This window comes from Coregonus clupeaformis, chromosome 7, assembly GCF_020615455.1.
Source record: "Coregonus clupeaformis isolate EN_2021a chromosome 7, ASM2061545v1, whole genome shotgun sequence".
NCBI classification, from domain to species: domain Eukaryota; kingdom Metazoa; phylum Chordata; class Actinopteri; order Salmoniformes; family Salmonidae; genus Coregonus; species Coregonus clupeaformis.
Genome location: NC_059198.1, coordinates 8,528,899 through 8,550,440, shown reverse-complemented (window position 1 = coordinate 8,550,440; position 21,542 = coordinate 8,528,899). Strand labels below are relative to the sequence as shown.

General features: G+C 43.3%; 2 protein-coding genes across 3 annotated transcripts; one reads left to right on the top strand and one right to left on the bottom strand.

Moving 5' to 3' along the window:
• Window positions 1-2,244: 2,244 nt before the first annotated feature.
• LOC121568921 (potassium voltage-gated channel subfamily A member 1-like) lies at window positions 2,245-9,409 on the bottom strand. Of its 2 annotated transcripts, none has more exons than XM_045221113.1 (3): window positions 9,110-9,409; window positions 7,870-8,702; window positions 2,245-5,294 (listed from the first exon to the last, which is right to left on the bottom strand). In XM_045221113.1, exons 2-3 carry the CDS (start codon window positions 8,587-8,589, stop codon window positions 4,386-4,388), a joined length of 1,629 nt encoding a protein of 542 aa, XP_045077048.1. In that variant the 5' UTR covers window positions 8,590-8,702; window positions 9,110-9,409; the 3' UTR covers window positions 2,245-4,385. The 2 variants fall into 2 exon arrangements, with proteins under 2 accessions (XP_045077048.1, XP_045077047.1); XM_045221112.1 differs by having other exon boundaries at window positions 7,870-8,648.
• Window positions 9,410-11,441: 2,032 nt separating this feature from the next.
• On the top strand, window positions 11,442-16,437 carry LOC121568937 (17-beta-hydroxysteroid dehydrogenase 14). The gene is made up of 9 exons (XM_041879432.2): window positions 11,442-11,810; window positions 11,912-11,950; window positions 12,858-12,955; window positions 13,944-14,010; window positions 15,106-15,197; window positions 15,355-15,459; window positions 15,566-15,633; window positions 15,801-15,897; window positions 16,084-16,437. Exons 1-9 carry the CDS (start codon window positions 11,720-11,722, stop codon window positions 16,225-16,227), a joined length of 801 nt encoding a protein of 266 aa, XP_041735366.1. The 5' UTR covers window positions 11,442-11,719; the 3' UTR covers window positions 16,228-16,437.
• The last annotated feature ends 5,105 nt before the right edge of the window (window positions 16,438-21,542 follow it).

The window sequence follows — 21,542 nt, the reverse complement described above, 5'->3', positions numbered from 1 at the left end:
TGAAATGATGGTTGTTAGTGGTTGTTTTGTTCAACACAGCAGTCTGTCAGTCTGTGTTGCACAGCAGTCAGTTTTCATTTTGGTTCATGTATTAATTTACTTGTTGTTTCATTACTCTTGTACTTCAATTATTTATTGGTTAATGTATTGTTGTAAGAGATATTCTCATTGGTTGTGTCACACTTATTTGTTGTCCTCTGTCCCTCTGAAATGCCTTTCATTGAAGGTCATTACTGCCTACCCAAATCCTCCAGTCTTAATGCAGGTTTGCAGATCCAGGTTGTGTGTATATTGTATGTAATAAAATCTTAGAGATTTATTTAAATTACCTTGTGCACAGATTTGTACTATAAAAAGGGGACACACGTCAATATTTAGTGACTAAAGACAGTGATGAAATCCAGTGGACAAGGATATTATTGGATGTTCGAGTTGCAACTGACACACCAATCCTTGCACACACACACACACACACACACACACACACACACACACACACACACACACACATACACACACAGCATTACATTCACACATTGATGAGACAAAACACACAGAGATATGAACACACTTAATCCTCTCAAAAAAGAGTTGGGAATGGGGAAGGAGGGAGGGAAAGAGCGAGGGATGGGAGAGGAGAGGAATAGAATAGCGGCAGATGGCCAGAAAGACGTCAATCGTACTCATTCTTCCCAGACAGCATAGCGCACTGTGGGTAATTGCAAACAGGACTGACGTTAGTGTTGGGACCCTGCACGTCACAGAGAGAGGAGGAGAGGATGAGAGAAACAGGTAGAGAATGAGGGAAAGCTTTAGGCCACAACCAGCCACCACCACCTAGTGAACCCAGTGAACAGGGACAGACATGCCTGGACTCTCTGGGTGTATGTATTCAACAAAACAGACACGAGTAGGATTAATTTCTCTATTCATATGTAGTGAGCTGAATCTTTTCGGCTCACATACAGGAATTCCTCACACAACAAGAATGCCACTTGTATTCTTTGTCAATTCAATGAATAGCAACCAAAAACAAGCATAAATCACTCAAAACCACAAAATGAGTTGTCCATATGTAACACTAGAAACCTCTCCCCACAACACATGACATCGGGATGTCAGCCAACCCGGGGGGAGAGGGGGGTCAGGAATTTAATCATTGGGACAGTCATCAAGCAGCGAGGGTATGAAGAGCCTCATCTGCTCAAACCCTGCCGTCAGTGTTGCTGAAAACCTGTCAACTCATTTAAACTTTTATTTAGAAGCTTTTACATCTCTCTTTTAGCAACAGTCACTGAGTTCCCTCAATCCCCCCTGGCAGAGTAGAGGGCATGGAACTGGTTGATGTTATTTCTATGTAGAGGATGGTTATTGTAATCATTACATTAGTGTCACACTTATTGCATGTTTATTTCATCCCACTTGCACAATTCACAATTTCCGCCACCTAGGCTTTTTCAGTAGGGCGGATGGTGAAGTATGTTGCAGATAGAAATGCATTACAGACATGAATCACTGTACTTACGGGATTTTTTTGTATGGTTGTCCCATAAAATTAATGTTGTTTGTATAATTTGTAATTGTTTACAGAATTATTTCAAGCTGCAAAATACACAGTAAATGTTTCTTCTGGCTTCCTGGGTCAGAAGAAATCAACCACAGAGTCCTCAGTATGATGTCCCTGAGCTGGGATGGCTGGGAGGATTTGGACTGTGTGCTGTGACATCTAGAGACTAAAGTGTTAGTTGCAAGGAGGGAAATCAACTCAATCCTTTGGGGTGCATGTGAACTGGGAACTCAAATGATCCAATCTGCTCTCTTACCAAATTAAACAGATGGTACCTAAATCTACCAAAAATATCATACATTTATCATACATCATTTTAATCAGAAGACACTATTAACATGTAAATATTATTGGTAACAGAATAAATAGCAGAAGAATAACTGCGGTCCTCTGTAGCTCAGCTGGTAGAGCACGGCGCTTGTAACGCCAAGGTAGTGGGTTTGATCCCCGGGACCACCCATACACAAAAAAATGTATGCACGCATGACTGTAAGTCGCTTTGGATAAAAGCGTCTGCTAAATGGCATATTATTATTATTTAACATATTATGACAACATTTTGAAAGACTTGACATTTTGGTTGTTGTTTTTTAAATAATGAAATAGTTTTCTGGTGAAGTGGAAATCTGCTGACTCATCTCCCCTCTGTTAACAAAACAGGGACTCATTTACATAACTGATAAAATACCATCTTTATTAAATACAGCAAATATAAACAGGGTTCACACACATATAAACAGGGCTCACTGTCATAGACCACATACTGGTAACCACACACACGTGCATACACACATACACACACACTACCCACTCTCTCATACAATCTGCGCAGCTCACAATCTCTCATCATAAGAACATATTTACTGTATAAACCACAATATAAACACTGAACACTGTAAAAAGCATTTTGTTAAGACAAATTCTAATTAGGCAAGGTAACTGAGGCACCATGGTAATATGGACAGGGGCAGGGATTTGTCTTTGGACTGACCAGTAAAGTAGTTCTACCCAGTGGGGTGAGTATGGATTTAGGCCAGTGGTGTCTACTAGTGTTAGCCCTGCACAGCCATTGGGAGGAAGGGTCAGCTGGAAGCCTGACAGCAGCATGATTCATCAGGTCCAGAATCAGATTTCCCTGCCGCCCAGCCTAGCTGTCTCCATTACACACTGAAAACTCTCCACTGGCCCAGGACCAACACGTAGGGCTGCTCTCTGTCTGCACCACAGCCCCCAGGCTGATCTCTTTGTGTTCCATGTCAACACAATATTACTGCAGACCATTTCTGCCATAGCTGTCATAGACGGGTGCCCAGTCCCATCAGGGCATTCAGGGTGTTTTTACATATAGTCCTCTTTTAAAGAACTGATCTTTGAATGAGGACTCAACTATTTTGTCAGTTCACTTCACCTATTTTGTGGTCCGAGTCCTCTTTGCATTGACATTGCCATGTTTAGAAAGGAATCAAGATCTTTTTCCAATATTCACTCAATGCACTCTGGGTTTTTACAAAGTGCAGGACAAGCCATTCCATCAGAACGTGTTATCGGACAGCTAGATATACCTACTTACATTTTGAAAGCTAATAGACTGCATTTAGTTAAAAAAAGGGGAGACATAATCATTTTAATCAGAAGACACTATTAACATGTAAATATTATTGGTAACAGAATAAATAGCAGAAGAATAACTGCAGATTAAATAATGCTGTAATTGAAAATTGTACACCCAATGTAGGCTACTGCCCCTTTAAGAGCTAGAATTAATTTTGGACCCTATGTTGTGATTCTCACCAAATTTGTTGTTTTCTCACACTATTCAAATCCCACAATTGAATAAAGAGTTTATGAAGCTATTTTAGCCAATAGATCAGATATGGCAAACAAATAATCTGAACTAAAAACTAAAAATGTCTGTGGATTCTTGACAATCACTAATCAATATCGACAAACAACACGTTTTTTTCTACAAACCTGCACATCCTCCTTCTCTCTTTTGTCGCACCAATGTGAGGGGTTATGGCAGGGGAAACAATGTTGCAGTAGTCTAGTGTGTCATGCAGGAATAATGACAAGCGAACCTGGGGAGCTTTGTGTTCACATTGCCTTAAAAAAGGGAACCGAACCTCGGAATTCAAGCGAACCGAACTCAGACCACCTCTCGAGATGGTCTCAGTTCGGTTCGCTTAGGGGGCTCTTCTGAGGGGGTCTGGGTTCCTTTGGGAGTGTTTACACTGCACAAAAAATGTGCAAACTGCACTGGGTTCATAAAACTTGTCTGAAAGGGACCAAGTGTGAAAACGCCCTTAGTCAACCCCGCTACACATTCAAAACGGCCCTGTGCATCTAGCTAGCTATCACACAATAACGAATAAAATGGCACTGCAATTCACTCATGTCTTAAAAACACCAACATTTACAATTGCTATAATTTTATGTACTGTATAGACAATTATTACAATCTGGTAAATATATAATAAATAAATATACATTCAGCTGTTTTTATAGTCAATATGATGGCATCATACTCGTATCTCAGTGACATTAGCAAAAATCAATCTTTATAAAAGTGATGTCCAAGCTGTCAGTCTTTGAACACTGTGTGTGACTTGAATATCTCTGCCATGGTCTCATCAGTTCTGCTTGTAGTAAACAGTTTAAGCCATTGACGGTGCAAGCGTGCAAGTAAGTCCTTGTGTAAAATAGTTAATTTTTTTCTCCTTTACTTTGACATCCTCCTTTTTCTTTCTCTCTATTTAACTTAGAGGCAGTGTACCAGGGTTGTATTCAGCAGATCCTCTGTCTATCCATCCATCCTGTCTCACACCTGAGTGACCAGGGGTTCCCTGAGGTACACGTTGCCTTTGTTCTCCTCCCCATCCTGCCCTGCACACAGTCCTGACAGCAGTGTCCCATTGAGGGGGTTACAGATTCCCCTGCAATCGCCCACATACAGGGGAGTGTAATCTCCCTCCCCCTCGTCCCCCTCTTTGTCCTCACCCTCCCAGAGAGAGGTGCTGATGTGGGTGTACTCACTGATTTTCTCGAGACACTCCGTCTCTCGGTGGTAGAAGTAGCTGAAGTTGGACACAATGACGGGGACTGGCAGTGATATGGTGAGCACGCCAGCGATGGCACACATGGAGCCCACCAGCTTGCCACCCAGAGTCGTAGGGTACATGTCCCCGTAGCCCACTGTCGTCATGGAGACCACGGCCCACCAGAAGGCCTCGGGGATGCTGGTGAACACTGTGTCGGGGCTGTCCACCTCGGCGAAGTAGACGGCGCTGGAGAAGATGATGACTCCGATGAAGAGGAAGAAGATGAGCAGGGCCAGTTCTCTCAGGCTGGCCTTCAGAGTCTGGCCCAGGATCTGCAGGCCCTTGGAGTGACGCGACAGCTTGAAGATCCTGAACACCCTGACCAACCTAATGACCCTGATGATGGCCAAAGACATGCCCGGGTCCTTGTTGGAGGTTTTGTCCCTGGCCAGCTCTGTGCCCAGAGTGACGAAGTAGGGGATGATGGCGAGGAAGTCGATAGTGTTCATCACGTCCTTGAAGAAGTGGAGCTTACTGGGGGAGCTGGCTAAGCGCATAATGAGCTCAAAGGAGAACCAGAAGATACATATGGTCTCCACCTGGAAGAAGGGGTCATGGAAAGCACTGCCAGTGGGAGGGACCAGGATGGTGACGTTGGGGAGGGTAGGATGGGGCTGGTAGGTGAATTTCTGAAGGGAGAGAGGGAAAGTGAGTGGTGTTAGAAATTAAGCAGGAGAGATTGAGGGGGAGGTAGAACAGTGAAGGGGGATAGACCGTGGTTTAGACAAGAGATAACAAACAGGGTAATGAAGGTTAGACAGAGGTCGGGGAGAACCCTGATGACTACAGTAAACAGGAGAGGGAGGAGAGAGGGAGGAGAGCTGATTATTTTAAAGGTGGCAAAGTCTTTAATCAGCACATGTGGAAAATGCATCTGTCATCACGGTCTGATTAAGACTGTGAGAACTGTAATACTGTGTTAACATAACTTCACTTGTGCAATCGCACTCTCTCTCTCTCTTTCTTTCTGCAGACTTTGATACAAATGTGTTTCTCTATATTTAAATAGAAGAAAAACATTATAGTGCATGACTGCATGTGGCAAAGGCTAATGTTACAGCACAGCGTCTGGACTGACCGAGGATTCTGACACTTCATTTCATCCTGACAATGTTTTCTAAGAAGCAGTCTTGGGGTTCAAAGTGAGTCAGTCAACTTTAGGTTTTATGGCATGTCCAGCCATGAGATGGATTGGAATCAAATGGCTCTGACTTTTTATTGCCTATGATATAACTATAGTGAAGCAATAATCTATGATACCCTTTTTGTGTGTTAGAGCGTGTCCGTGTGCGTGCGTGAGAGTGCCTGTGTGAGGTACATATATAGCAGTTGTTTGTTTGTGCATATACTGCATATGTTAGTCTTTATGTAGAGGCCTGGAATGCTTTTATCAACTGAAATGACAGAGTGACATTTGCCCTCACATCTGTCACCCACTTTAGTTCAGTTTCTCCTCACCTTTATAAGGTTCAAAAGCCATGATCACACTGCCCCGACAGACATTCTCACTCTTTGTCACCCAATAAGGAAGGTATAACAACTAGACGCTCATTCCAAATGGTCACAGAACCATACATGCATGTCTTACAATACTGTATGCACTGAGCTAGAGCTACCTTTGCAGCGGGAGGTGATCGTCTTGTAAAAGACAATGATTTATTTTCAGTTGCTTCACCTATGTTGCCATTTTCAGGCTCTACACAGCACTGGGTGTCTTATGTCAGATGTTCTGATCATGTGAGTGTGTGTGAGTGTGTGTGACTGAGTGTGTGTGAGAGGTCGGGTGTGTGCATATGCGCTTCGGTAAGACCCACCGTGTACCTTATGTTCTGTGCTATTGCATGATCCCTCAAAATCCAAAGGCAGCTAAGCCAACCTTATCGGTAAGCCACTAGGCGTGTGGGGTTCATTTCATTTTGTGCTAGTCATCAAATAGGTGTTCTGTACTACTCTTTCCATGCCTCTTTCAGTGGGTATGAGTCAATGTGTTTATTAATAGGAACCAGTGTTTACGTGTTGATGTGCTCTTAGGGTTGTCCTTACGCTATATATAGCTCCTTTAGATCTCTAAGGAGTAACGTGAGACACGCTCCTCTCCTCTCTCCTCCTTTGCACTCCACTTTCACTTACCCTCTCTCTCTCTCTTTCTCTCCCTCACTCTCTCTCTCAGTTTATATGTTCCTATCCACTCCATCAATTCCCGTACAGAGTTGTCTTGGCAGTGATCCTGGAGCACCGGTCAATGTGAGACACAGATGGACAGTGATCTGGAGATACCATCAGTAAAGCATAATGTTCTTTGTGCAGTCCATCTTTACCCCTCCCTTCCTGCCCCTCATCTCTCTCTGTTCCATCCCTTTTTCTCTCTCGCTCTTACCTGCAATCTCCCTCTTTCACTAATTCCCTGACTCTGATTCTCTCTCTCCTCAAACCTATTTCTCTTGTTTTCCCACCGTACTTTCATTCCCCCTCTCCTCACCCCCCACTTTTCCCATTCCTTTCCCTCAATCTAAGTGTGTCAGATTTAACGACATGACTAAAATAATCTCAGCAATAACCCGCCGCCTCTCTCCTTCTCCCACTATCTCTTCCACATCTCCTTTCCATGTGTCTCTAACCCGTGTCTCTGTCCCGTGTGTGTGTGTGTGTGTGTGTGTGTGTGTGTGTGTGTGTGTGTGTGTGTGTGTGTGTGTGTGTGTGTGTGTGTGTGTGTGTGTGTGTGGGTGTCGCATGTTGTGTTTAACCCTGTAAGGGGCCTGTGTGGTCACACATGTAGCGTTTATGTTCCACAGGGTGACATCTGTCATTGACTTTCACCAACTGTCATCCTTCACTAACTCTCATCCTTCACTGTCATCCTTCACTAATTGTCATCCTTCACTAACTGTCATACTTCACTAATTGTCATCCTTCACTAACTGTTGACAATCACCCCATCATCAGTCTCCCAATGTGCTAACCTCTGTTCTCTTAGCACCCTGTCAAGATGCATTCCTTCCTCTTTCATCCTCTCTTCATTCCTCTCCTTCCTCTATCTGTGCTTTCTGTACATCTTCCTCAGCTTCCCCTTTCTCCTGGTCCCTTTGTTCGTTTCTTTTTCTACCATTCTCTTGTCTTCTCTGTTTCTCTCTCATTCTCTCTCTCTCCTGTATGTTATTTCTGTGTGGCCCTCAGGGCCCTGGCCCCACAACGGCCCCCTCTCACCTCTCGGAGCTCCTTCTCGTTCCTGAAGTCAGGCAGCGTCTCCAGGCAGAAGATGGCAATGGACACCACAATGACCATGACGCTGATGATGGCGATGATGCGTGCGCCCGAGGAGGATTCTGGGTGCTCAAAAAGCATCCAAACCTTCCTCTGTATCTCGTTCTCAGGCAGCGCAGGCACCTCCTCCTTGGGGAAGCCCTCGTCCTCCTTGAAGCGTTCCATTATCTCCTCACTAAGCTCATAGAAGCGCAGCTCATCCAAGAAAACATCCAGGGGCACGTTGGCAGGCCGCCGCAGCCGCCCACCAGACTGGTAGAAGTAGAGGATGGCATCGAAGCAGTTTCGGTTCCGGTCCAGGAACAGCTCATTGCGCAGTGGGTCAAAGTAGCGAATTCTGCGGTGGGGGTCCCCCAGGAGGGAGTCAGGGAACTGAGCCAGAGTGCGGAGCTGTGTCTCGTAGCGCATCCCCGACACATTGATGGCTAGCCGCTCCGTCAGAGCCCAGCCCCCCCTCCACAGGGAGCCTGAGCGACGACAGCTTTCCCTCTTCCCCTCAACACTCTCCTTTTCACTGCCGTCGTTCTCCGTCTCCTTCTCTCCCTTCTCCGCCTCGTTGCGCTGGTCCTTGGTCCGCTTGTCGCTCTCACTCACCTCCTCTGGGAGATGTTTCTTGTCTCCTTCTCCTCCCCCTTCACCTCCTCCCTTGTCATGGTTCTCCATTCCTTGGTCTGTCGTTCTACTTCTATTTAGTTATTTGTGTGGACAGTTTGTCCCTCTCTCTAGAGGAGAGAAATGCACAAAGTTGCTCAAGTTATCAAGAGACATATCAGGTACTGCAGAAGATAAAGGCAGATAAAAAAGGAGAAGGAGAAACATCTCACATTATTGGCAATTTTAATACTCATAATTATTTAACAGAAATGTAACATGCTAAGTAATTTACGCCAATTCACCCGCAAATATGCAAGACACATTTTACAACTACAGTACAAAATAACAAATAAAAGCATGACTAGACAGGTGTTATTTCAATCAGAACCTTTAACCTTTATGTTCGGTCAGAATGACAATTTTTTCATCAGAAGGTTAGTCTTTACAGTAAACACAGCCATTATTAGAATAACACAGAGTCTTACTCATAAACATCCTAGTTACAAGCCATGCCCAAGCATGCTGCTGTGAAGTAAGAACCATATTGTTGGTGTTATTTACGAGAATCAGCCTGCACTGTCCCACTTACCCCTCTGTCAGTCAGCTACTGTTGATAGAGACTAATTACTCAAGAAAATCACGGTGCCTCCACTACTGTACCTCCACCACGGGGTGTCTGTCTGTCTGTCTGTCTGTCTGTCTGGCCCTCCCTCTGGCCGTCTCTCTGTCTGGCTGTCTGTCTGTCCGGCCCTCCCTCTGGCCGTCTCTCTGTCTGTCTATCCCCTGTTTGATCTCTCCGTAAGTCTCTATCTCCCAGCTCCCTAGCTGTGTCAGGTCTGGGGGGGAAGGGAAGGGAACTTGGGGGCACCATGGCTCCTTCAGGGGTAGTGTTAATCCGTCTGCTGATTCCCCACCCTGGGTGAAGTGAAGATAGTTAAGCTTGTTTGTAGGTCATGGTCTTCAGTCTCTCCCCTTTGCTCTCTCTCATTCCCACTAGTTCTCTGGAGAATGCTGTCAGGTCGAAATTCAATCCACAGCCTTCTCTCTCCAACCTCAGCACAGCGTCCTCCTCATACCCCCACCCCCAAATGTCAGCCCCCTGCCCCTCTCTTAAAGTCTTAAATTCTCCCTCTCTCCCTGTCATAAACACACACACACACACACACACACACAAACACACACACACACACACACACCACCCTCAACACATGTACAAGACCCAAATGAACACCCATGAAATCCCAGTGAGAATATATTCTGGCGTTCCATTCTGGCTTTAGTATTTATATTGCTCCTGACTAGGGCCCTGTGTTTTTCTGACCATGTAACCTTACCAGGAAACACTCTGGGCCGTAAACAAGTTATATAGCAGAGCCAATGTATTTCCTGGTGAGGTGTGGTCAGGAAAAATGTAGGGCCCTAGTCACATTTACAAACATGTTAATACATGTTATGAGAACAAACAGTAAAACTGAAAGCCTACAACAAAAAGCCAAGACACTCCTTTTGTGATTATCCTTTCGTAAACCTTTATTCAGTTGGCTTAGTGTATGGTTTAGTATAGGGTATGGTGCAGACGTGTCAGACAGGTAATGACTCACAGGTGTGGTGTCAACAAAAATGAAAGGGACATATAGTGACAACAACAGGTAAGATGTCAACAGCATTATTTCTGGGCTAGAAAAAGGTTACATGGGGCGGCAGGTATAGAAAAAGGTTACATGGGGCGGCAGGTAGCCTAGCCGTTAAGAGCGTTTACATTTACATTTTAGTCTTAGCAGATGCTCTTATCCAGAGCGACTTACAGTTAGTGAGTGCATACATTATTTAATTTTTTTTCATACTGGCCCCCCCTGTGGGAAACAAACCCACAACCCTGGCGTTGCAAACGCCAAGCTCTACCAACTGAGCTACATCCCTGCCGGCCATTCCCTCCCCTACCCTGGACGACGCTGGGCCAATTGTGCGCCGCCCCATGGGTCTCCCGGTCGCGGCCGGCTACGACAGAGCCACGTTGGGCCAGTAACCGAAAGTTCGCTGGTTCGAATCCCCTAGTCGACTAGGTAACAAAATATGTTGATGTGCCCTTGAGCAAGACACTTAACCCTTGTAGTATCTAAACAGTTTATGATTTTGCTGACGTTTGCAAATGGTGTGTTAGAGGAACTTGGCTCTGCTTGCGGAAAAATCTGGAAAGCATTACTACATAGGTTTCTTGGAATAGAGGAAAGTCTGCTATGTAGAGGCCGGGGATTGGTTTATTAAAATCACGCCATATTATGTTACATAGGATATAAATACCATGTTCTGAACAAAGGACGGGGAGAGACAACATATTAGACAACAGATTGGGCCGTTGTTCTCCAGATATCTGCAGATGTCTGTAAATTCATACTGTGATCTTTGATACAAATAAACCTTTATAATCAAAGTACAGTGTAAGCTGACTTCTTATCATCACAGCATAGATCAGCATCGTTGTCAAGGACACCACATCCTAATTGCTCCGGTAAGTTGCTATGGATAAGAGCGTCTGCTAAATGACTCAAATGTAAAATAAGAGTTGATGGTTGACCTATTTAGAGAAATGTACCAAATTAGGAAAAACATCCCAATTAAAATGTATAACAGCTATAACACTGATATTAGGTGTATTTTACAGGAAAGTGAGCATCAGAGCATTCAAAGTATTTTAAAAATATATATATATATTAATTATACAATTGCAAAAACCATCCCATTTGCTTATTGGTTGATTGATGAATGTAATTGCTTATTTTTTCCATTTCAGAAAATGCCTCATACATAGACTGAGATACCGGTATGCATGTTGACACAGCAGGTTGCAGCACCAGAATGTGCATTAGAATTTGCATGGCGCTTAAACTACAAGTCCCGCAAAGCTGCTCGCCAGTCTTCACAGACGACAACAAACCCCATGATTTTTGAGGAACTTGGAGGAGGAAGAGAAAGTAAACGTAGAAATGTAAAAGACAAAAAGACAACGGCAGGGATACAATTATATATTTTGCTTTATGGCTGCATATAAAGAAATATAATAATAAAAAGTGTAGCTTGGAAAGAGGGCAAGTAACTTTGTTTGTGGCATTCGACAAACACAGTCAACCAGGTAGTGGCGGTTCTTTGCGAAAGTATCATCACTGAAATAATCACCCGTGACCCAGTGGCTCTAGTGAACATGTCAGGCAGTACATTGCGTTACGGCGACAAAGTTGTCATTGTGACCGGCGGGTCTAAAGGGATTGGTAGAGGGATTGTCAAAGTATTTGGTAAGAATCAAAGTTGCTGATTTGAAGTTAGTTTGTTGGGATTTGAGCAGAGTGAGGTACTGGTGCAACAATAATTTGCTATTCTGTTGTTTTTTTCTCAGTGGAGAATGGAGCCAAAGTTGTCTTCTGTGCAAGAGGGGGTGAGTGTCTGCACATTTCTTAGATTTTTTTTGCTCAGATTAAAGTATACCTTTTCAGGTGTGGTGGAACTGGTGGCTTCTACGGTTGTGGCTAGATGGAGTACAGCTACGTACCAAAAGTTGCATGTTCGAGTTGCGTCGGTGACAACTGTAGTATTGCAGCTAAGCCTAACCTTAACCCTTTTCTCCTAACCTGCTACGTTAATTATCCTAGCCTGCTACTTTAATTATCCTAACCTGCTACGTTAATTATCCTAAGCTGCTGCATTAGTTCTCCTAACCTGCTACATAAAGTAACTTATTTATGCTGCTCCATCTAGCCACTGTGGTATCTAAAAATATGTTGCTAATTATGCTGTGAGAACAAGGAGTCCGCTTACACTGTACTTTGATTATAAAGGTTTATTATTTCAAAGGATTTCAGCGTAAATTTACAGACATCTGCAGGCATCTGGAGAACAACGGACCCAAAATAATATGTTTTGTCTGTCCTCCTTTGTCCCAACCAAGTATTTATAATCTTTAACATGATATGGGTGGTTTCCCCTACAGACCAATCCCATGACTCCACACAACAGACTTCCTCTGTTTTAGGGTGCCCCTATAGAACTGCTCCCCAGATGCTTCCCTAAGCTGAATCAACATCCTCTAAGATACCATTTGCAAACGTTAGCAAAGTCATAAATTGCTTAGACACCACACCACAACTGTAGAAGCCATCAGTTACGAGAAACCATCAGAATCACCACACAGGTATCAATAATGTGTCTCAGAATCTTCATTCATCAGTAATCCATTGTTGAAGACTTTATGAATCATAAAAAAATCCCTTTCTACATCATCTTTACATTGCATATTCATAAGTTTACTGTATTCTTATTTTTTTTAAATATATATATTTTTATAGTGCCAGAAGGACAGGCTCTAGAGGCCGAGCTGAACAGGGCAGGGCCAGGGTCCTGCAAATTTGTCCCTTGTGACATCTCCAAAGAGGAGGACATCAAGGTAGGGCTTCTGGGCAATGATTTATCTTATAGAGCAGTGAAATGAGAGTCAAATGATCACTCATATGCACACCATTTCAACAGAGTTTATATCCTCATTCCTCAATGGATCACATGACCTGTGGTTTATCAGAATGCTTACTATTACGTTTTGCATTGTAATCTACACTCCACCTATCTTTAGTCTTTGTTGGATTATCTCTGCCTGCGAAAGGACTCTTCTCCACTGAGTTTACTCACAGCTCTAGCAAGCCCCTTGTCCCTCATTTGAAGGTCTGCTTATAAACTGCTTAGAAATCACTATTAAAGGCCCAGTCGGTCATTATTTGAAGCTCTCTGTGTTTCCTGTGCCCTGGTTTCCTCCCATGTTTTTTATGCTTGCCTCCCAGACTGAGAGTTCGCTCATAGGCATTGAGGTCTGTGCTGGCATACATTTATTAATTAGTAAAAATGTATTAATCAACAAACAAAACAAAACAAATATATATATATTGGAGTGGACAGATAGATGAAGCCACATCCGACAATTAAAATGTATTAGTGATCAGACTTTAACACTGCAAGGCGTACGTCCTTCAGTGCGTTTCCATAATGTTTTACATTTACATTTAGGTCATTTAGCAGATATTCTTATCCAGAGCAACTTCTGTTTTTTCTACATGTCTTTCTCAAAGAGCCTTAGTGACACTCCAGCTACTCGTCCAATCATCAATCATCAGTGTTCAGACCCTGGTGCTTGTGAACAATAGTGACATTGCTATAACCTGTTTTGTGTGTTTGACTGAGGGACGTGGGTATGCTTGTATGTTATTTTAGTGGTGTGTCAAGCTGGTTTTTCAGCTTAGGCTCTATGTAGCAAGTTAGGTAGGTACATAGGTAATGGGATCATAGGTACACATACCTGGAGATAGCAATTATAAACGTCTTACAACAGTGTGGTGGTCAATGACAGAGTGCAGTCAACTCAACGTATGATATTCTCTCTGCAGAGGTTGATTACAGTGACAGTGGAGCATTATGGTCAAATAGACTGTCTGGTCAACAATGCTGGGTGGCGTGAGTATCTGCTATAATTTTGTACGAGAACTGATGTTGTTAAGGAAAGAAAGAAAGGAAATTCTATATCCACAAATCAGGTGATAGGTGGTATAATCCACGTCCAGGCACTTAAAAAGGCAAGCCGTTATTTAAACAGGCATATTCAAGCATTAAAAACACATACACTGAGTGAACAAAACATTAAGAACACCTTCCTAATATTAAGTTGCACCCCCCCCCTTTTGCCCTCAGAACAGCCTGGACTCTACAAGGTGTCGAAAGCGTTCCACAGGAATGCTGGTCCATGTTGACTCCAATGCTTCCCAAAGTTGTCTGGATGTCCTTTGGGTGGTGTACTATTCTTGATACACACGGGAAACTGTTTAGGGTGAAAAACCCAGAAGCGTTGCAGTTCTTGACACAAACCGGTGCGCCTTGCACCTACTACCATACCCCGTTCAAAGGCACTAAAATCTTTTGTCTTGCCCATTCACCCTCTGAATGGCACACATACACAATCCATGTCTCAATTGTCTCAAGGCTTAAAAATCCTTCTTTAACCTGTCTCATCCACTTCATCTACACTGATTGAAGGAGATTTAACAAGTGACATCAATAAGGGATCATAGTTTTCACCTGTATTTACATTTACATTTTAGTCATTTAGCAGACGCTCTTATCCAGAGCGACTTACAGTTAGTGAGTGCATACATTTTCATACTGGCCCCCCGTGGGAAACGAACCCACAACCCTGGCGTTGCAAGCGCCATGCTCTACCAACTGAGCTACAGGGTACTTGTATTCACCTGGTCTGTACACTCAGTGTATATGCGTTGCAGCTTGCACCATCAAACCGATCACATCCTGATCCTCAAACCCTGACAAAGGGGCAAGCCGCAACGCGGATGTATTTTTAATGCTATACTGGTTTTCTATCGTTTTTTAAGACCTGCATAAGTTCCTGGAGGTGGATTTTTGAACCACTTAACACTTTTTTTGTGTATATGAAATGCATGTTTTTTTCCCCCTCTTCTACAATTCCCATACTCCATAGCCATTTGGATAGTGTTTATGCTGTATTAATTGAGTTCCCTCTCTTTCATCCCCTCTCAGACCCACCTCATAAACCCACAGATGACACTACTGCAGATGAGTTCAGAGATCTTTTGAATCTTAACCTCATCAGTTACTTCCTGGCCTCCAAAGTAAATAATTCACTCATTATATTGACGTTACTGAAAGCCTTCAGGTATAATGCTTTATTACTTGTTATAAGCATGTATGAGCCTTAATAAAGTGTTATTATATGGCTTATAATATGTTTTGTTTCATCACGGGATCTCCTCACCTCTCTCCCCTCAGTATGCCCTGCCCCACCTGCGACAGCGCCAGGGGAACATCATTAACTTGTCCAGTCTGGTGGGCTCCATTGGTCAGAAAAATGCAGCACCATATGTAGCCACAAAGGTGAACTAAACGTCTAGATAACAGTATGCATCAGTACTTTATCCCATTGTTTGAGGCTTGGAGAAGTAGGCCTAACAGGGTTGATGTGTCTCTTTTCCTCCACAAGGGGGCGATCATTGCCATGACAAAAGCCATGGCTGTGGATGAGAGTCGGTACCAAGTGAGAGTCAACTGGTGAGTAGAACTGGCATCTGTCTCCTTTTACAAACTTTTAAGATTTTCTACTTCCTTTTTTCTCTTTCCCTCCGTCTGTCCTGTTTTTAAAATACTTTTGTATTTTTCCACTTTTTCTCTGATCTCTAGCTCTGTTTGCTGCAGTCTAAATGTGTAATCTCTTTTAGCATCTCCCCTGGTAATGTGATGACACCTCTGTGGGAGGAGCTGGCTGGACAGACTGCAGATACCTTGGCTACCATTAAAGAGGGAGAGAACGCTCAGGCAAGTGCTCACTGGACAGGAGCCATACAAGATAATATATAAGATAAAATATAAGATCTGTTACAATGACATATTTCAGAATGCATTGAAAAGGGAGGGTTGGTAGAGACTTCCTAATTTCACTTGCATCTCTCATCTTGATGAACCTGATACCTTATCAGTAACATTCTTCCTAATCTCCAACAGCTGCTTGGTCGAATGGGGACAGAAGCTGAGAGTGGGTTGGCTGCTCTGTACCTGGCTGCTGATGCTACGTTCTGCACTGGGATAGACCTGCTGCTTAGTGGAGGGGCAGAACTCAACTATGGCTACAAGAGCCAGGTCCCATGAGCAGGCCTGTCACTCCGGGCCTAGTGCCTACCTGACCAATAACAGGACCTGTTCTGTTCTACTGCCATCCTGCTTGAGATTATTGAACCAATCATCTTGTCTTAACCATAGCCACGGGATGTAGAGGTGCTTGGGGTGCTACAGCACCCCCGGTGGTGAGATCGTAAAACTGCAAGAATTTGTGTGTTGCAATAAAAAACAATTAAACTATTTTCCTGTTGCATTATTGATATAAATTATAATGGGATTGTGGTAGGGGAGAGAGGAAAAAAATATGGGATATATATATGGGCCCCATTCTGCATGGAGAGCTCTCAGCTCTGTTTAGTAATCTGTGCGCTCATGATGATATGCTGTTATCTATTCAGTGTGGTTGGTTTGGAATCGGACACGCTCTGCTGTCGGATAGACAGTTTGAGTTAATTCGGGTCTGACCCTCTCCACTCTCCATCTTCTATTCTTTCCCCATTGTGGTGGATATCAAGTGATATGGAGTAGTGCTCGCAATAGTTTTCCACTTCTATTTTCTATAACTTAACAATTCTAAACTTGGCGTAAAGGGAATGGGAACGATATCAAATAAGGAACATGGCATTCTCTCGCCCTTGGCTCGCAGGCCTGCTGCTGCCCATATCAAACACGTAGGCGTACAAGCCAACTAGTCTAGCAAGCAACACCGTGCTGGGTGCCGGTTGGTGCTGGATCGAGGTGAGCGCTTTTCTCCACGATGGATCACATAGCTGTCCATTTGTGCTCAGTTTTATTAGGCACAATCTTAGTAACAACCCCCTTCTCGTTATCTCTCTCTCTCTCTCTCTCTCTCTCTCTCTCTCACACACACACACACCTTGTAATTATGCAGTAGACTACAACAAATGTGCTCGCTGTTCACAACGTCCTATTCCTAGGCGGCGCTTGAGTTTCAAGTTTGAGTTTCAAGTTTGGAGAAGCTTACAATTTATCCTAAGATTTCTACAGATCTGAATTTAAGTTATGATTTTCATATGCACATTTTCGTGGAACAGTTTCATTTCAATAATAACGTTTTCGTTTCTCAAAATCATTGTCAAATCGGAATTAAAATGATAAAAATCTCTAAGTTAAAATTCCACCAATGGGAGAGCACCAGCCTCTGCCATATGAACACATTGATTCACCATGAGCCATTGGCAGCTAAAGAAATCAGCACATGGAACTAAGAGATAACCTATAGGCCAATGTAGTTGTAGGCCTATAACTTACATTGTCAACTAAATAAAAATACATAAACCTTTCTATCAGTCTTAATTTTAGCTATCATTAGTGAAGTGCAACATTGCATCAAATCAATAAACTGGGTCCGGCCCAATGAAGGTCTGGCCCAAAGCTGTCACTAGCAACATTGAATCAACTAGCCTATTCCGGGCCATTACAGTTTCCCGCTCCAGTGAGCTCCGGACAGCTGTTTATGGCAAAGGGAAAGGTCTTCAGGTATTTTATGACGTTTCCACTGGATATATGGGATCCTCAGAGCATGACATTTTGCTCTTTCACACCGATGCCTGGTGATTATCTAGGGGGAGAGTGTTGGAAAGATTTTTCAAATACTGTGAGGAACTATTATCATTCACTATGGATGTAAAACAAATATATATACTTAACTGACTTACTTTGTGAGCTGAAGAAAAAATTACTGAGAAACTCAGCTTATTAGTGGTGGTGAGTTAAGACAATCAGAAATCAGACATCCTCAAATGGGCAACCAGACACATTAGTCCATTGCTGACATAGTCCCAACATGTTTTGCTTGTCAGCGCTCAAGTTTTCAAGATATGTAACTTTCAAAATACAGAAATAATCCCCATATGATGCATTTTGCGTCATATGACGCTGCGTTTTGAATCATATGATGTCAAATGCCTCATATGGGGATGATTTCTGTCAAACAATTAATACAAACAAAGTATGCACAAGAATTGGCGGGAGACAGCTCAACACATTCTGGAGAGCTGAGCGCATTCTGGAGAGAGATGCACCAATATCGTCGCCACACACCCCTCCAGCTATTTTTTAAAAGAAGCTAATTTACATTTACATTTACATTTTAGTCATTTAGCAGACGCTCTTATCCAGAGCGACTTACAGGAGCAATTAGGGTTAAGTGCCTTGCTCAAGGGCACATTTACGTCATTTAGCAGACGCTCTTATCCAGAGCGACTACAAATTGGTGCATTCACCCTATAGCCAGTGGGATAACCACTTTACAATTATACTATTTATTTTTTATTTTATTTTTTTAAGGATTACTTTATCCTATCCTAGGTGTTCCTTAAAGAGGTGGGGTTTCAAATGTCTCCGGAAGGTGGTGAGTGACTCCGCTGTCCTCTGTGGCTAAGTTATGCTTTCTGGTGAAGTATTTTGAATGATTTTAATGTTCTTCACAATGCTCCAAACTCCAGAGCACAAATCTCAGTGGTATGGATTTTTCTTTTTTTTTGCTACAGGGTAGGAGAAAAACCCAGGAGAAATCCCCAGAGTAGGCGTAACTCAACATTAAATGAAACTAGACCAACAGGTGATTCAGGCTCCACAAAACACAGATGCCCACATTGATTAGATATTACTTGTTAGATATTACTGCGCTGTCGGAGCTAGAAGCACAAGCATTTCGCTACACCCGCAATAACATCTGCTAAACATGTGTATGTGACAAATACAATTTGAAATTTGAAATTAAACTAAGGTTACTTGGAATAGATTACACAACCTCACTTATGCCAATATTTTTCTTTACAATACACACATTTTGAATACAGTAAAATAAATTAGATTAGTAACAATTAGACAAGTTTTTGTAAAATATTTTGCCACCCTCCAATAGGATAGCATCCACTTGCATGTAAGGTGAATTCATTATTTTCAGTCAGTAGGCTTGGCTACATAGGTTCTGTGAGTGTGCTAGCCAGAGTGTCTAGTATAGTCACTGACCTTAATATACTTTATATCTCAGTGGTGCGCTAGATTAAGTTGTGAAACCCAAGATCATAAAAAGTGTGCAACCGGGAAATGCTTCCCGAGTGTTGCATCAGCTTTCTATATGGACACCAGAGAGGAAAAGGCGAAGCGAGAGGTTTTACTCAGCCCAAAATCTGTCAACAAAATATTCCCACGAAAGGAGGATTTTTTTGAATGGAGGTCAATGAGAGAGAGTAGAATTTGGTCAACAAAAAAGGCAATTGCTAATTAGCTGCATGAGGCTTTTTTTATGGAATTGAAGTTTCCTAATGGTTAGGTTGTTATGAATGCACTGATATAATTGGACGCAAGTGGCATTTCGGCAACTTAAAAAAAAAAAGACTTTATATCTGAGGTATGACTGTTGTCATAGAGATGGATAGAGGACTTTTCAGGGAAGTCAGGAACCAATATACACAATCAATTAGGAAAGCAAAGGCTAGCTTTTTCAAACAGAAATTTGCATCCTGTAGCACTAACTCCAAAAAGTTTTGGGACACTGTAAAGTCCATGGAGAATAAGAGCACCTCCTCCCAACTGCCCACTGCACTGAGGCTAGGAAACACTGTCACCACCGATAAATCTACAATATTCGAGAATTTCAACAAGCATTTTGCTACGGCTGGCCATGCTTTCCACCTGGCTACCACTACCCCGGCCACCAGCTCTGCACCCTCCGCTGCAACTTGCCCATGCCCCCCCCCCCCTCCCGCTTCTCCTTTACACAAATTTAGACAGCTGATGTTCTGAAAGAGCTGAAAAATCTGGACCCCTACAAATCATCTGGGCTAGACAATCTGGACCCTTTCTTTCTTAAATTAGCCGCCGAAATTGTCGCAACCCCTATTACTAGCCTGTTCAACCTCTCTTTCGTAACGTCTGAGATCCCCAGAGATTGGAAAGCTGCCGCGGTCATCCCCCTCTTCAAAGGGGGTGACACTCTAGATCCAAACTGTTACAGACCCATATCCATCCTGCCCTGCCTTTCAAAAGTTTTTGAAAGCCAAGTTAACAAACAGATCACCGACCATTTCGAATCCCACTGTACCTTCTCCGCTATGCAATCCAGTTTCCGAGCTGGTCATGGGTGCACCTCAGCCACGCTCAAGGTCCTAAACGATATTATAACCGCGACCGATAAAAGACAGTACTGCGCAGCTCTGTCAACCACTGCATTCTTATTGGCAGACTAAATAGCCTTGGTTTCTGCCTCGCCTGGTTCACCAACTACTTCTCAGATAGAGTTAAATGTGTCAAATCGGAGGGCCTGTTATCTGGACCTCTGGCAGTCTCTATGGGGGTGCCACAGGGTTCAATTCTCGGGCCGACTCTATTCTCTGTGTATATCAATGATGTTGCTCTTGCTGCTGGTGACGCTCGGATCCACCTCTATGCGGACGACACCATTTTGTATACATCTGGCCCTTCATTGGACACGGTGTTAACAAACCTCCAAACGAGCTTCAACGCCATACAACACTCCGTAGCCTCCAACTGCTCTTAAACACTAGTAAAACTAAATGCATGCTCTTCAACCGAATGCTGCTTGCACCCGCCCACCCGACTAGAATCACTACTCTCTGCGGGTCTGACCTAGAGTATGTGGACAACTACAAATACCTAGGTGTCTGGTTAGACTGTAAACTCTCCTTCCAGACTCACATTAAGCATCTCCAATCAAAAGTCCTATTTCGCAACCAAGCCTCCTTCACTCATGCTGCCAAACATGCCCTCGTAAAACTGACTATCCTACCGATCCTTGACTTCGGCGATGTCATTTACAAAATAGCCTCCAACACTCTACTCAGCAAATTGGATGTAGTCTATCACAGTGCCATCCGTTTTGTCACCAAGCCCCATATACTACTCACCATTGTGACCTGTATGCTCTTGTTGGCTGGCCCTCACTACATATTCGTCGCCAAACCCACTGACTCCAGGTCATCTATAAATCACTGCTAGGCAAATCCCCATCTTATCTTAGCTCACTGGTCACTATAGCAACACCCACCCGTAGTCTGCGCTCCAGCAGGTATATCTCACTGGTCATCCCCAAAGCCAACACCTCCTTTGGCCGCCATTCCTTCCAGTTCTCTGCTGCCAATGACTGGAACGAACTGCAAAAATCTCTGAAGCTGGAGACTCTTATCTCCCCCACTAACTTTAGGCGTCAGTTGTCAGAGCAGCTTACCGATCACTGCACCTGTAAACAGCCCATCTGTAATTAGCCCATCCAACTACCTCATCCCCATATTGTTATTTATTTTGCTAATTTGCACCCCAGTATCTCTATTTGCACATCATCTTTTGCACATCTATCA

Excerpts from the sequence above, each read along its gene's own strand:
- LOC121568921 (XM_045221113.1), bottom strand. The coding sequence starts at position 8,589 with ATGGAGAACCATGACAAGGGAGGAGGTGAAGGGGGAGGAGAAGGAGAC. Across the intron at positions 5,295-7,869 it reads ACGAGAAGGAGCTCCGAGAG|AAATTCACCTACCAGCCCCA; the intron begins GTGAGAGGGGGC and ends CTCTCCCTTCAG.
- LOC121568937 (XM_041879432.2), top strand. The coding sequence starts at position 11,720 with ATGTCAGGCAGTACATTGCGTTACGGCGACAAAGTTGTCATTGTGACC. Across the intron at positions 11,811-11,911 it reads AGGGATTGTCAAAGTATTTG|TGGAGAATGGAGCCAAAGTT; the intron begins GTAAGAATCAAA and ends TTTTTTTCTCAG. Across the intron at positions 12,956-13,943 it reads CCAAAGAGGAGGACATCAAG|AGGTTGATTACAGTGACAGT; the intron begins GTAGGGCTTCTG and ends TTCTCTCTGCAG.